Source organism: Agrilus planipennis, unplaced genomic scaffold (genome assembly GCF_000699045.2).
Source record: "Agrilus planipennis isolate EAB-ADULT unplaced genomic scaffold, Apla_2.0 scaffold250, whole genome shotgun sequence".
Lineage (NCBI taxonomy): Eukaryota > Metazoa > Arthropoda > Insecta > Coleoptera > Buprestidae > Agrilus > Agrilus planipennis.
This window is the reverse complement of record NW_020438989.1, coordinates 194,711-212,283: the sequence shown is the minus strand read 5'-3', so window position 1 is coordinate 212,283 and position 17,573 is coordinate 194,711. Positions and strand designations below refer to the sequence as shown.

The 17,573-nt window shown below is 32.9% G+C and overlaps 1 protein-coding gene across 10 annotated transcripts in view; it reads right to left on the bottom strand.

The window, feature by feature from the left end:
- LOC108740591 overlaps window positions 1–17,573 on the bottom strand; it is a 140,863-nt gene that overhangs the window by 24,330 nt on the left and 98,960 nt on the right. For 5 of the 10 annotated variants that reach the window (XM_025975656.1, XM_025975664.1, XM_025975655.1 and 2 more), the window contains 2 exons: window positions 8,600–8,784; window positions 681–914 (listed from right to left, as the gene is read on the bottom strand). In XM_025975656.1, the coding sequence (XP_025831441.1) occupies window positions 681–914; window positions 8,600–8,784 (419 nt within the window). Of the gene's footprint in view, window positions 1–680; window positions 915–8,599; window positions 8,785–15,012; window positions 15,401–17,573 lie in introns of those variants that run through there. The other 5 variants (XM_025975660.1, XM_025975659.1, XM_025975661.1 and 2 more) reach the window with 2 other exon arrangements.

Below are 17,573 nucleotides of genomic sequence, written 5' to 3'. Positions count from 1 at the left end.
GAATACTATTCTTAAGTAACTAATACTCATGATATTAACTATTCCGTAAACATACCAATTTTGCATTGAAAATACCACAACAGTACCAGGTTTCCTAATTTACCTGTAACATCACTGAAGCAAACTGAAAATCTCAAATACCAAAAATATATTTTGTTCCATGAAGAGAATATATTAAAGTTGCTCCAAATTATTTAACTCAAAACAATCGGAAGTAATTTTTTTTGTTCCTTCGGTCTTAGTTTTAGTCTTGATCTTATTCGTTCGGTCCTGGTTTTAGTCTTGGTCTTGTTCTTTCGATCTTGATCTTAGTATGCTAGTATAAAGACGGGTTTGGTTTTGCATTTTCGCAAGACCAAAACCAAGACCAATTTTGCTCATCACTACAAGACACCATCTTAGCTAATTAAACTTGCAAAAATTTTTACAAAATTAATCACTTTTAGATTTATTTTGTTTAACTAAAATTCCTTATATTCAAGTAGATATATGGTATATACTCATGTGGAAGAAAAGTTTTGAAGGTATCCTAAAAGTAGTGGTATCGGCATTGGCACATTGAAATCTGGTAATACTCATTAAATAAAACCATGTAGTTTATAATTTCAATGAACATTTCGTCTGATCCAATTGTAACTAAATATAAGTTAATTTTTATAAAATGAGCCTGTAAAGTTTACCTCTATTTGGTCGATACGATTCAGTGATCCTGGACTAGACTGTACCCATTCTTCTAAACTAACAGTAGATTCGGTGTCGTTTGAAAGGGGATTATTTTTCCATTTAGAACTCAAATTTTCTTCTCCAAAAAAGTATTCCTTGTTAGTATTGCTTTGTTTTGATGAAGTAGATAATCGACTAGATGCACTATTTCTAGAAGACGTAGGCAACTCATCTTGGTAACTTTGTACCACCTTTAAAAAAAAATACAACGTGTAATTATACAACACGCTACTGAAGTGAAACTTCTTCAAACACACAAACATACCGGGAAAGGGATTAAGAAATTGGTTTAATGGTATTATTTGTACACTATGCTTCGCGCGGGTGCAATGCTGATAGTAAATATACTAGAGAATGTCTTTTTATACAACAATCACAGCTTTTTTGTCATTAGGCAATACAAACAGGCCGGTACCGCCGCAACCGCTATGTCCCTGTATTTTAAGTCTGTAATATCTTCGAAAATATTCATTTAATTTACATGCTGTAAAGGGCCATATTGATCTATATTAAATGCACAATGTATTTAAAAGTACTTAATTGGATAAGGATTAATGCTGTATTGCTTAAAATCGCTTCGTAAATAAGCCATTATTTCTCGTAAAAAGTAAAGGATAAAAAATGGTTATTGTGGGTTATCCCTAAGAGATAGACATATACCATCCCGGACTTTTTTGTAGACCTTTTTAAGGTGTACAATACTGTAGTACATTATTTTGATCTACCTCGTAAGGTTCAGCCAGCGTTTGCAATGTAAGCGCAAAAAATGTGTTTATTTACGACATCACATTACAAACCTCTAGAATTATCAGTGTTTCTCTACTATATTATGAATATATTATATATATAAACCTTCCTGTTGAGTTACTCTATCTATTAAAAAAAAAAAAACGTATTAAAATTCGTTGCGTAGTTTTAAAGATCTAAGCATACATAGAGACAGACAGCGGAGGAAATGCGTTGCATGATTTCGTTACATAGCAACTCGCATGAAACAAACTTACACTACCGTGCGTAGAGAAGTTACACTTCAAAAACACATTCGATACAAAATAAAAATGTTTGGTAGTCGATCAAAAGTTAATAGTACTTCGGAGGTGATGTGCTGTAATTCACAATAACAAAAGAGTATTCGTAAGTACCTACAAAGAACCGTGAATTAAATAGGTTTTACTTTTAACTAAATACTCAGCACTCTAATAACCTATAATGTAATTATTATAATAGGAACTAAAATGTATGTACCTACCCCTTCCTTTTCTAACAAAAAATACGCAATTAATCAATGTGAATTTGGTATCAAGATAGGTACATATAGATAAGTAACTTTTTTAATTGATCGTGAGTTAGAAATACATTGAATGGAAATGGTTAGTTATTGAATTACTTTTTTATTCAATTTCTATATTATTATTGTTTCTGTCGTTACCTACCATCACCACAACGTAGGTAATATTACACAGACTGCAATGTCTATGTTCGCTGATAATACAATTATAGTGCATAATTAATACAGCCAGGTGGCTAGCAGGGCCCGTTTTTCCATTGGGCACTCTGGGCAAGTGCCTAGGGCCTCGCGATCGACGAGGGCTCCCTGGTTCCTACTAAATCTATTCTCTAACCGAAAAACGATATTTATTTCTGATATCTTTATTTATTATAAAGGAAATCAACCAATAATTACTAACTAGAACTTTTCAATAAACAAAGAATTTCAAACAGTACCCTGGGAATCCTAAAAGAGTTACTTTTCCAAATCATATTACAATTGCCCATTTATTATGAATGTAAAAAAATGAAACAATTATTGAGTAAATTTAGAATTTTGGTCTTTTTACTGTTTTATCAACATAATTATCTGTGAAAGTCATAGGACCCCGTTGTCTTTATGTGTCCAGAACTTTTGATAGGTAACAAACGGTCCTGATTGCAGGATGAATAATATAATTACTCGACAATAAATCTATGTAAGATGTGTCAACGAAACTGTGTGATAAATATCAAAAAGATATCAATAGTCTTGTAACAGTGATAAAAAACATAATCTGTTAAAGAATTTCATCATCATCATAAGGTCGTCAGTCCTAAAACTGGTTGAACACGCACCTCTACTCTTTCATATCCTTAGCATTTCCCTAAAACTAGAACATCCAATATCCTTAACTATTTGCGAACAGTAATCTAATCTAGGTCTAGCTCAACCCTTCCTAACTTCCGTTTCTGTCTCTAATATGTCTCTGACTAGACCTTCATGCCTCAGAAGGTATCCTACCAACCTATCTCGCCTATTTCCTATTGACTTCCATAGAGTTCTCTGTTCTCCTATTCTTTCTAATACCTCTTCATTTCTAACCTTCTCTATCCACGGTATCCTCATCATTCGCCGGTAACACCACATTTCGATTGAAGAATTTAAAGAAAAATATCTTCTTGCGATTTATTCCCACGAATATATCTACTACTAATTACTCTCATGTTTACCTAAAATTATTTATAACTAAACTAAACTGAATTTCGACTTGTGTAGTAATTTCCGTCTTACTTCCCGCTCCCATGTCTTACGCAACTTCAGGGTATAACTAATATTTATTTTTGTGAAAGTCTTATTTAATTTCTATGCCAAAGAATTAAGTAGATGTACCATATACAATTATTGCTTATTATTCTATTATTTTTTCCATATTCATAGTCACTCACCAACTTTTTGATTTACATATGCAGTTACTGTTTAAGGCATTTCATGTGATAAGAAATTTTTATCAAATACATTATGTAGCTATCAGTCGTAACAAAAACAATACTTCATTTAACAAGTTTAAAATTTATGTCTACGTTCAAAACAAATTTTGAAAATACGAAATGCAAAACTGGTAATCTTCTTCTTAAAATAAATTGGATGTTTTTATTGTTGTTTATAATTAATAATCTATTCTATTCTTCTATTGTTTACTGTAAAATTCATTTTTGTTCATAAATGGTTGTTATAAAAAGATCTTACACGACAACGTCTAATCAAACTGTATTATTCAATCAGAATTTTGCCATCTATTAATAAAAACACTGCGAAGCGATAGGTAACTCCACTTATAGAAACTGTTGTAATAATAATAAAAATGCGTTTAGAACTATCCAAACACACTATTATGTATATAATATTCAAAATTATTCTTCTGAAAAAGGCGTTTGAAATGGACTGTTGAAATATGTATTAGGTATTTTGTTCACATTTTGTTTGCATTTTAAGTAGAACTATTGCAAATAAATATCTGATAAGTAAAATGTAGAATTTTACATAAAATATTTCTAATCTAACTCTGTGCAAACTGCAGATATGACAAGTAGTTACTTTTCCTGTCATTTGTACTAAATTCAATCGTTTTTTTTAATTTTTGCAACTATTAATTATTTTATTTTCTAGTGGTCATATTTATATCCTTCAACGTGATGTGTATTACGTTTTAAATAATGTAATCAATTAAAATTACCTTTTTACTCGCAATAGATACTATAACAGCCATTTTAGAAACGAAATACACTGCTGTTACACATTTACTAAATCGTATTGATCCTTGATTAGCGAGAAACCTTTTCTCAAACCAATAGGCAGGCATGTTCCTAATTAAAGTCTTATATATGGAAATTCTTTAAAAATCAATGTTTCCTGTAGTTGTAGCAAAACGAGCAGTAATTTAAATGTTAAGTGAAAGTGAATTTGTACATTTATATGCTACTTTGCACAAGAAACAAAATAAAAATTGTTTCAATTATAGGTAATTAGTGAAACGTCACTAAAACATTACTTCCTTACATCTTAGGTACTAATCATTAGAAAAAATCAATGTGGTTTGTTAAGGAAGTGAAAGTACGGCAAGGTGGCATGGCGCAAGTTTGACCGGGTTAGGTTAGGTTAAAAAAAAAAAATTAAAAAGACAAGTTTTACTCGTCCTTAGAAATTTTGGTGTAAGTAATCGAGAAAAAATATTCCCATTCAATTTTTCATACAGTTCTTTTAAGAAGATTCTCTTGATGACCGTGGTCCAAAATTGGTTCCTTTCCTGTAGATGGAGTCGCTTATCCGATATTTCGCCAACCTCTATAGTTGGCATCATCAGAGAACTTGGCGGAGGCGAAGATGCAAAATCCTTCTAGTACTAACGATACTAAAAGCTAAAACAGTTTCAATACAACCGTACCAAAGGATTTTACGTCCTCGCTACGCTCCCATACATCGGATATAGTTGAAACGTTTAAAATTTGCTCAGTCCGCAATAAAATAATCACATTTACTTTCTTCTTTCTTTCTACTTACTAACTTGACTAGAGAGGTTGCTAACAGAATGTCTACTTTTACTCACGACGGACGTTGTAGGGAATATCGTAAACATAGAAAAGAGATGTCAGGTACAGGTTACATATTATTATGTAACAGAAAGAGATGCAGACAAGCAAAGTTTGAGCATGTTGTCAGTATCGGATTCTAAAGAAACTTCAATATTCTCAAGAATTTAGGAAAGCAAAAACGCTTGTTTAAAGAAATAATTCCAACCAGGAAGTTATAAAGCGTTTCTTATCTTAACAAGGGCGTGTTCAAAATGCAGCAAATGGCTACAGTCCCAAGTGGAAATAGAAAGGAAGATGTCAATTCTCAAAGATTATTTATCGCAAACTTTGTCAATTTTGATTGTCCCAATTATAAACGATTCCATCCGCGGACTCACCGTTGGAGGAAAACCAATCCTAGACTGGGCCAGGTCGATGCGCGACTCTCTTCAGATACCTTCAGCCCTAAAAGTTTTAGTAGCCTTTTTAAAATCGATAAATTACTTTGTTCGGCTAGAATAATTGTGTTACACTACTTCAATTCTGGTAAAAAATGTGCTGTGTACCCATTCATTTTGAAATAAATTGTATTTTATGAGATATCACTTCATTACAAAAAGAAAATAGACAGTAGAAACCATCAATTAACACTAACAATTTGCGTTTTGAACTAGTTACACCAATACAATTACATTTTTGTTTACTGAAGGTCTTTATTTTTTTATAATTACCGTTTACGAAAAATTGAAATCAGCACGTCTTAACCTAGTTTTCGTACAAAATCTTACCCTAAGTGCCTTTATTTATTTATTTTCTAATTAATCGTTTTTATACATGTATACTTTTTTGTTACAAAGTATCTTTATCTATTTATGGAACACTAACAATAAGTGGGTCAGGCGTGAATGCTTCAAAAACAATTGGAAAAATAAGTGCATCCACTACTTAAAAAACTTCATTGATTCAATTTGTTATTCTTCTAGTTTGAAAACTATATAAACAACATTAGCAACAATTGAAAACGTTATTTAATATTAATATTTATATTAATTAAACTGGTCAAGTGCACCATTGATGACTGTTCTGTACTACGGAAAAACTCTGTATGTACGAAGTAGAAACTTTAATCATTGTCAGAAACAACAGTTTCAACTTAATATTAGTGATAAGTAATAATTTCAATTATTTATTTTAAAAGAATTTTCAAATATCATTGAAAGTAAATACGAGGGTGGATTGATAAGTTTCCGGCCTAACCAAGAGATGACGCCACTAGGCCTACCTTGAGGTGACATTCTATAGTACCATCCTTGGATAGCTTGTAGCTATAGTTTCAGCCCGATCTCCTTGCTAGTGTAGGTTTGACAGCACGCTGAACAAGACGCCTCTGTGGTTTTCGTAAAAATGGAAAAGCAGGAAAATCGTGCTGTCATCAAATACTTTTATTTGAAGGGGTTAACGCCGAAGGAAATTAAAAAAGAGATGGACTCAACACTGGGGACATCCTCCCCGTCATATTCAACCGTTAAGCAGTGGGTTTCCGAGTTTAAAAAGGGTCGTGTGAGCACCTCTGATGGGCCTCGCTCAGGACGCCCCGTTGAGGTCACAACTCCAGATATGATCGAAAAAATTCATCAAATAGTGCTGGGAGACCGCAGATTGAAAGTGCGTGAGATAGCTGAGACCTGTAAGATGTCATATGAACGTGTGCAACATATTTTGCACCAACATTTGCATATGGAAAAGCTCTGTGCAAGATGGGTGCCGCGTTTGCTAACAGTCGACCAAAAATTGATTCGAAAAAACATTTCTACCGCAAATTTGTCATTGTATAAGCGTAATCCAAGCGAATTTTTGCGTCGATTCGTAACCGTTGACGAAACGTGGGTCCACCACTACACTCCTGAAACCAAAGAACAGTCTAAACAGTGGATTGGACCAGGGGAACCAACTCCAAAGAAGGCAAAAACAATTTTTTCGGCGAACAAGGTTATGGCTACTGTTTTTTGGGATGCAAGAGGTATTATATACATTGATTACCTTGCAAAGGGTAATACTATCACTGGTCAATACTACGCAGACTTATTGCAACGTTTGAGCCACGAGGTGAAAATTAAACGACCTCATCTGGCGAAGAAAAAAATCTTGTTTCATCACGATAACGCACCAGCGCACACGTCAATCGTTGCGACGGCTAAAATCAACGATCTAAAGTTTGAATTGATGCCGCACCCTCCTTACTCTCCAGACCTAGCCCCGAGTGACTATTTTCTGTTCCCTAATCTCAAAAAATGGCTTGGCGGTAAGAGATTTGCGGACAATGAAGAAGTAATCGAAGCTGTAAATGGTTATTTTGAGGAGCTTGACGAATCAGTCTATAGAGATGGCATTAATAGACTGGAACACCGCTATGAGAAATGTATCAGCCTTGGAGGAGATTATGTTGAGAAATAAAAAAAAAAAATTTTTAAAAACCTTGTTTTTCTTGGTCAGGCCGGAAACTTATCAATCCACCCTCGTATACCTATTTTCTTTCACATTTTGCTATATTTAATATTTGTTGTTTATTTTCAACGTATATTAGGAATGGAGTCAAGGATGCACATTGTCACGGCTACTTTTTAATCTATACATTGAAGAGGCGATCAACGTCATTAAATATAAAAAAATGTGCAGATAGATATACAGGGACAAAAGATTAGTATGCTTTAATTTGCAGAGGATATAACAATATTAGCATCTAGCAAGGAGGAGTTAGAGATAGCTTTAAATAAAATGGAATCGGTATTGACAAAACAGTATTGTATGAAGATAAATTAAAGTAAAACAAAAATACTGGTATGCAAGGGAAGAAAAAGTAGGGAAATAGTGAATGTAAAGATAGAAAATGAAAAATTAAAAGAAGTGGCCGTTTTTAGGTATCTAGGAAGTCTGATAAATCAGGACGGAAGGAGTAGTAGGGATATAAAGCAGAGGGTAGCCCGAACGAATACCGTACATAGAGAAGGTTAGAAATGCAAAGGTATTAGAAAGACTGGGGGACAGGGGACTCTAAGTGAATAAGAAATAGGCGAGATAGGTTGGTTGGACACCTTCTCAGGCATGAAGGTCTAGTCAGAGACATATTAGAAGCAGAAAGAGGATTTAAAAAGAGTAGAGATAGACCTACATTAAATTACCATCACAAATAGTTAAGGATGTGGGATGTCCTAGCTTTAAGGAAAAATTATCTCAGGATAGGAAAGAGTGGAGGTGCGAGTCCAGCCAGTCTTAAATCTGACTTTCTCATCCAGACAGAAAAAACACCCCTGGCTTTTCCTGAATGAATTTTTAATTAAAATAGTAAATTCTGGTAACTGTGGCTGCTCCAGTTTTCAAGATACGTAATCATTAGAGAAGCGTTCTTATTCACAATCTAGATTTTTACTAATAAATAACTAATCAAGGATCAATTTTATTTTGAAAACAATAGGTCTGGTATTTTAGTTATTTAATGTCTTACTCCTAATTAACGTATTGGCTTCATGGCCTTGGATTGTTTTATTTATGTACTTACTTTATTTAAAATTGCGGTGGCTAGTAAATCCTCGTACGAACGATCAGTTGTGTCTTCAGGGATAGCAGGATGAGTGTGAGCTTTCGAAAGCGTTGGAAGATCTATCGCTTCTTGAATAACTCTTTGAATGATTTGTTTGACAATGGCATGAGCAGAACATGGCGATTGGCCTACAATGGGTAAATCTGTAAGAAAAAATACGAGGATAACAACAAAATCAATTCAAATGCCGGTGTTTAATTGGTATATGTTTTAGGCTGTTTACCAAAAATATCAAGAGCACAGATTGCGTTGTGGGTACAATGCAGAAAACGCTCTATTTTAAAAGTAAATCAACATTTTCAACCCTAACTTAACCTTTATGAAACCAGTTATCATCATAATCTTCGTATTTCACTAAAACTAGAACATTTCACATAGTCAACTATTTGCGAACAGTAACACAATCTAGGTCTACCTCTACTCTTTTTACTCCTGTTTCTACCTCTAATATGTCTTTGACTAGACCTTTATACCTAAGAAGGTGTCCTACCAATCTATCTCGCCTATTTCTTATTCACTTCCATAGAGTTCTATACTCTTCTATTCTATCTAATACCTCTTTATTTCTAACCTTCTCTATTCACGGTATCCTCATCATTCGCGTGTAACACCACATTTCGAACGATTCTTTTCTTTTCCGCCACGTCCACCGTCTATGTTTCACACCCGTACAACGCTGGGCTCCAAAGATACACCTTTAACAACCTTTTTTGAATTTGTAAATTAACCGTTCGCGAACATAAAAGTGACTTCTTTTTATTAAAGGCGGCTCGACCCTGCGCTATCTGCTTTTTATCCCTACTACTCCTTTCGTCCTGACTTATCTGACTTCCTAGATACTTAAAATCGGCCACTTCTTCTAATTTTTCGTTTCCTATCTTTACATTCGCTCTTTCCCTATTTTTTCTTCCCCTGCATATCAGTATTTTAGTTTTACTTTTATTTATTGTCATACAGTACTGATCTGTCAGTACCGCTTCCATTTTATTTAAAGCTATCTCTAGGTCCTCCTTGCTAGATGCTAATACTGCTATATCATCTGCAAATCTAAGCATACTAATCTTTTGCCCTTGCACGTCTATCCCTACAGTTGTCTGTCCTTAATGATATAAATTCCGTCTTCGATATATAGATTAAAAAGTGATGATAGTATCCACCCTTCTCTCACTCCGTTCCTAATATTTACTTCTCTACTTTGTCTGTTGCTCTTTCTACAAACTAAGTATCACTCTTCAGTCTCTGTAACTCATCCCTAAATCTTTAAGTACATTTAATATTTTGTCCCATTTAACATTGTCAAAAGCTTTTTCTAAATCTACAAATCCTATTCACTCTTTCCTTTTTCTATCAGTTTTTCTATTGTTACCCGTAAAGCTAGAATGACCAACCGCGTTCCTCTATTTCTCCTAAACGTAAATTGATCCTCCCTTAATAGTTCTTCCGCTATTTTTTCTATCCTCTGTGCAATTCTAGTTAAGATCATGAAACCAATTAAAAAAATGGTAATGATTTTTTTTAATAATTATAACTTTTTATTTTTTGGCCTCTTGAAGATTTGGTTACGTTTGAAATACTTGCTCTAATTTAGTTTTGAATTTATTTCCTTTTGTGAGTATTTGTAATAATATACACAATGCGTTCTGTGCTGTTGAAATAAATTTTGATCGGTCAGTGTCAACGTGTAGGATTACTATAAGTACCTATAGGTAGAAATATCACTGCCCATTTTTTTTGTAATGTTGATTCTTTGATTAGTTAAAGCCTCAAAAGAAGAAGATAATTTTCAAAGACATTGTGTACCCGTAGCTATTTTCATCAGTTTTGTAATCGAGTAATTTTTGTTATAAACCAATCTTACAGATTAATTAATAGTATAAATGATATTTCAAATTTAAGCTCTTTGATGAGTGTTTTGCTGATCCTTGATTAAGTATATATATTCCAAAAAATTTTGTTGTGTTTTTTAAATTTTCGTTATTAGTATGTCAGTAGGTTCCAGTTGTTAGAATTAACCCTTAAGATATGAATGATTACTCTCATGTTTACCTAAAATTATTTATAACTAAACTAAACTGAATTTCGACTTGTGTAGTAATTTCCGTCTTACTTCCCGCTCCCATGTCTTACGCAACTTCAGGGTATAACTAATATTTATTTTTGTGAAAGTCTTATTTAATTTCTATGCCAAAGAATTAAGTAGATGTACCATATACAATTATTGCTTATTATTCTATTATTTTTTCCATATTCATAGTNAAAGGCTTTGTTAGACTAGAAAACCATATTGGCAAACCATATTGGTTGAATTAAAAAGAATTTACTTTCATCGTGTATGGATCCTATCCTAACCTAACCTAACCATAAAAATTAAAAATTTAAATTTTTTCGTGATGTCCTGGTCAGGATTTAAGAACAAATTTATCAAATTATTGTATTTTCAATGACCTTTGACACGTATTTAGGACATCAAAGTCACGGGTAAAAACTAGTATCACATAAATTAGTCGTAAATTAATACCGTTTCTTCGTCGAAAAAATTAACTTTGAAGTAAATAAAATATACATACATATTTTATGGCTTTAATGGAATATTTATTTGTCATTTACTATCACCTCCCAACTTATTATTATGTCGCAATTACAGGATAATTGAAGTAATCATTTATACGTTTCCTTCATGAAATTATTATTTAATTAGAGAATGTTTTGCAATTAATTCCATTACTTCTACCGGAGCTGTTTTAATTCTGTTTTTATTGAGCATTTATATTAAAAATCAAAACAAAAACAACATGATCTATAACAAACATAAAAATAAATAAAAGTCCAATTATGCAAAATCAAAGAGAAACAACAATTACAGGAAAACTGGACTACGTTGTTTTCTGTCCTTTGCTAATCGCACATATTAAATAACTTTTTCATTCATACGCAAAGTTTTTCTTTTGTTATTCACAGTTTGTATTGTTACGTTATAGAGGATGGGCGCTTTGTTATAGAGTTGTATAATCTATTAACTACATGTATAACGGAGAGTTTTTCCAATAAATAATTTGTCATGGAGAGTAATTGACTACTTGTTTTCTTTTCACGATATGAATGTGCTCAACTGTATTTGTTTAAACAAGAAAAACCTTTAACCTTCAACCTTTAATGTAAAATCAATGAATGAGTATAAAGGGTAAGGATTGCTATTTAGAAATTTAGAGAAAATAATGAGGCACCGTGGTAGATATATTGCCTAAATATACTAATTGACTACTTGGCATTTTGGCTATTGGCCATGGTTGGAGACAAATACTGATGCCACACTACATAAAATCCTGTTCCTTATTAAAGTTGTAATGGATGTGGTTTAGCGGATGCGGATGCGGATGCGGATGCGAATGAGGGCGCGGATCATTAAAATTCTAGGTTTCCAGATGCGGATGATAATGACGAGATGGATTTTATTTAATGCCTTTCTTTTGATACGTTTTGAGAAGTCAGTCTATTTTCACATATGTGAGAGATTTTAAAATTGGATAATTTTGTTTATTTATGTAATCATTATTATTATCAGCAAATGAGCGTCATAATAAGTTCCCTTCATTTGTTATTTTTAGGATAATTCTAGCATATCATGTTTCCTGTTATATAGCATTGTAGTACAACAAATATCCGATAGATATTCTCATTATAATGTGCGGATCGGGATGAGGATGCGGATTTTAAACTATTTAAATGTGCGGATGCGGAGGAGAGTGTGCGGATATTAATATTCCTGCAGATCATCCGTAATTGCGGGTGCGGATGCCGAAATCGGTTACAACCCTACTCCTTATTTCTAGCCTTTAACCGGCAAAAGATGGGTAAAATGTCGTAAAGTTGATCGATATACCGTTTAAGAGTACCAACGTTTTGTAAAATTTCAGTCAATTTCAATAAAAGATATTAACGAATAAAAACGACAAAAATTGCGTTTTTTGCATGTTGCAATCATATGTAGAGATGTATCTCTTATTATAATATTCTGCAACTATTTGACCTTACATAATGAAGAAGAAACCGCTCCTTAGGCATACTTTCGATATTTAGAATGTTCTCCTTAAATCAGAATCTTTCATTAAGATTCGCTAATTTTAACCTTTTTGAGTTGAAACTAAACAGTTGCAAAGGAGAGGGTGGATTTCAATGTCTACATTCGGGTATATAGTTGGTTGCATGACGTGTTATAACCATTAAANACGACAAAAATTCAGCTCTAATGAAAATATTTGTGACATTTAACTTTGAGAATTAAAGAAATGTAAATACCTAATAAGGAGTGGAAAATATTGCTTTCTTTTATAATGATACTGTCGCTCTTGAAACTAATCGTAAGCGACGATATGCTTGGATTATTAAAATAAAAACTCAAATTTAACACTGATTTAATCTAGAAAAACTTAGTTACAAAAATATACAAAAAGGCAAAACGCGTGCGTCTAACAGGGAAGACTTAAGTAGACTCTTCTCTAAAAATAAAATATTGGACGTGACCAATCGTTCACAATTTCCTTCTTAGAATCTACGCTATTATTCAGTATGAGGACCCCGAAGGATGGGTGGTCAAAAATGGTTTACAGCCCTCTTACGTCTACAATTCCTTCATATAGCTGTAAATAGACCATCCGCTAAAGCAGCAAATTTTCCCTTGAATAACATGAAAAGCAATTTAAAAGTTTTAACTTGAAATTTCGTAAAATGGAACATGAAATAAACGATTTAAAAAATACAATAAATAGTTGGACAAAACAAGGAGAATGATTTCAAGCGAGGGCGAATTTTCAATTTACTTGCTTTAGACAAATTCAATTGATGCCAAAATAACATTCTACAGGATAATAGTAGTTTCTATTAACATACAGGACAGTTAAAAGCGAACAGAAATAAGAAAGTAATAGAGGCAATAGCAATGGTTATGTACAGAGAGCAAGTAGGGTCCAGACTAGAACATACACTAAACCAAGAGATAAGAAGACTACCACAACTTATGTGGTATGGACTCGCAATGGGGATGAAAGAAAATAGATAGCCAAAAAATGTTAGTTAAATGTGGGTGGGGGTAGGGGGGTTCGAAAGAGGGTGGTCACCAGAGTAAAACCCCATAAAAAATTTGCGGCGGTCTCACCCCCATAAAACGTTATGGGTGTTGAAAGTTGATTATTTTGACAAATTTTATAAACAATAATTCAAATAAAATTCAATAAAACAAACATTTTCAAGCGGGTGGAGGTGGGGGATCGAAAGAGTGTGGTCACAAAACAACAAAAACCGATAACCTAACCTAACCTACCCTATTGATAAAGATATTTAAATAATGTTTTATATAACTTTCTCAATATTTTTATGTATTTTTCATTAGTTTTACCTTTGAATATTGATTAAGAGTGACTATATAAATATTTACATGCCTAGAAATGTATAAAAATTGGCATATTTATTAACTTTGAACCCCCATAACTTTTTATGAGAGTGAGACCGCCACGAACTTTTTATGGTACAGTGGTGGGGGAGACCTCCTCTTTTGATTCTCCCACCCCCATCATCTAGACCTTTACCAATTTTTCTTAAATGCAATTAATATGGCAATATAAATAAATAACTTTGTTAAATAAACCGTTGTCGATAATTGTAATATTTCCTTGCCTGTACCTTATAATATCCATATCATCACTTCGCGAACATTTATGTCATTCCGGGAACGGTTAGTCATTTCCGGGAACATTACAATATTTCAATAAAATACGCACAAATTAGAAAGAACATAGTTTATTACATTATAGAACTTTAATTGTGTTCATGTAGTGTTAATTCTATTATAATAGTTCTGAATAATTTACAATTTTTTAAATTTTATGCATGGTAATAGCAACTTCTTTCATTTTTTGACGTATTTTGCTTGTAAAATATTTTTTGTTTATTGTTTTCACTATTGTTTATATATTATGGATACATAATATATCCATGTTATTAAACAATCCTTAAGTTATGTACTTTGTTTTCTTTTGTTCATTTTATCAAATTTAGACAAACGTTCCCGAATTGATGGTTTTCTGTAAGATAGTCACTAAAAAGCAATATTACAAAAAAGTATAGAATTCTCTGCGCTGCCCTGTCAAAGTTTATTAACGTATAAATTTTGTAACAGTATAAACCAAAAGTCATCATTATAGCTTGAAATTTTTTTTGGCATAAAACCAATCTTGAAATTTGCAACCTTGGTGATTTTCAGCCAGTTACGTATTTATAAATTACAAGATTTACATAAATTCGAAAAAACATTGTAGGTAGGTCTCACACATATCACGTGTTCGAACGATTACATTTTACTGCGAACAAAAACTTACCTAAAACGACTTCAATGAAGTAATGCCAACAGTATAAAGCCACTGCAAATATAATCCACAATGTTATGATAATAACAGTTAACACTTCGCCAAACATCTTGAGGCGTGCAACAGGTCAAGGTACACCATCAACTACTGAAGAACAACGTCCTCGAGGTATCATTAGAACACTTTTTTCCCTAATTGTTTTTATCGTTATCACACCAAACACTTTTGCTTATAACATTTTCCAATGTCAGTACTTACAGATATCTTTTTATTTTAAATTGCGGACTTGTATAAATTTAAACGACTATCGTTCCTGAGCTAACATTTTAGGATGTTATCTTGCGTGTTTCAACAAACAATAGGCGATGAATTACACATACCCTTATCTAAAAATAAACCGCTATTACCAAACTAGCAAGTTTTAAAAGTTTATTTATTTATTGTCTAGATATACTTTAACAGGTATATTATACTGAGTGTTCTAAGGGAACCATACCATTCGACATATAAATTCTATTGCATTAATTTGTTTTTTTGTTTGTTGTTAATGGAAATTCCTGGATTACCACTATAACCCACTACATGCATATTTATTACGAATGCTCTAATAGAAATTTCAGTCTCGAATCGCATTGCTATACACTTTATCGATCCACTTGCATACATATTTACAGATTTTAAGCCCCGACGTAAAAACGTCAAAGAAATTCCGATTTACTAATGATTAAATACAGTACGAGTCATTATCCTGCGTATAAACTCAAATTGTCTTGTGAAAAATAATTTTTATTTTTTTTTAAGTATTGAATGTGATCATAAGAAAATTTTATGAAAATTTGAACCTGGATTCTCTGGCAGATGCTTTTGGATACTTAATTACGTTGATTCTCTTTTTTCCGAGTCTCTGAAAGCGAGACTCGAGTCTCCGTCTCTCATCGAGTCTTTCTGGTGAGAGACTCGAATCTCTCAATTCTCTCATTCTAAGTTGAACATATTTCAGAGATCCCAGTCTTTCTACGAGGGACTCGAGTCTCTCAATTTTTCAGTTTTATTCATTCATTCTCTCTGTCAGAGACTCGAATCTCTGAATTAACAATTTTATCGTTCGAGTCTCTCATACAGAGACTGTAAGATATACATAAAAACACCTAGGCAATAACTGAGAGACTGTGAGAGACGCTCTCTGAGACGCTGAAAGACTCTGAGAAACTGGAGAGAGACTGAAAGTTTTTGCCTAGGGAATTCTTATGGTTATTGGTTAGTTTCATTCCTTTGACATAATTGACGAGTCCCTGGAAGTCTTTTGTCTAAAACTCGCGTCCAGTTAACGTTACCATCTAATTATTTGAAAAAGGAAAGTTAGCCCGAAAATAGTCCTTAGTCAGAAATTTCAAGTGTTTCAAATTATTTTACTCTGCAATTTGTCATCATCATAATTACTTTGTATAATTTTATTTTGTTTTTACGGATATTTTCTGATTTACCCACTTATTACAGGCGGTGATACAGATCATAACGTTAATGACACCTGGATTGATTAAAACAGCAAAAATCACTTTTTGTATTCAACGTTGAATTCCAGCAATCGTCTGGTATTTTCAATGAGATACGTACGTAATATATGAATTCTGTGAATTTTCGTTTGATTAAATGAGTATCCTTGTTTTATTAATGAGAGTATCTCCTCGAACTGTTGAGTTTTTACGTTCAAAATGAGAATCTCCCTAGTAGTAGACTTTATTTCGTAAACTTTATAACTATTTCAATGAAAAGCGGCCAAAGGGGATGAAATGGTATTTATTTAATCTGTAATATTCAACCGGATGAAGATAAAAAACAATTCACATTTTACCCCTTTTGGTCACTTTTCATTGCAATAGTTCTAATTCTAATGGAGAAGATAGTACAAAGGGTAAACTCTATAGGCCGATTAATAGGTATAATTTCAGCTATTGTGCACATAAATTTCCACCGTTTGCCATATTAAGTCTGCTACTAATGAAATTTCTATTTTTGAATGTAAGCGCTAAGTAATGCAAGCAGACAGACCCATTAATGCATACAAGACAAGAATCTCAAGAAAAAAAGAAGCAGTAGACACCCTCATGTTTCAGACTAGACTCACATTTTTATAAATTTCAAATGGAGTGGTCACTTTAACAACGTGAGAGTGCTCCACACACTAGACCTTGTGCACAACCCCCATTACAGTTCTACGTTTGCTCATCAGTATTTTGCTATAGATAGTTAATGGAATGATATGGTTTCCCTTGAACATTTACTACAATTAAATACCTATGAAAGTCGCTACTGGAGATTATTGCTTAGGGTAGTAGGTACTAGATATTTGAAGGTGAAGGAGAAATTTTATTATTTGCATTATATAGGGTTGTTCGGAGTCATTTCGTTTTTTTTTGTGGAAATGAAAGACAGTTTTCGTATAATAAACAAACACTTTATTAAGTTATATATTGACCGTTCTGGTCCAACACCTTTTGCCATCTTTCTGGTAGTAGCATAATTCCACGCTCATAAAATTTTTGGTCTTTGCTGGCAAAAAACTGATCGAGGAG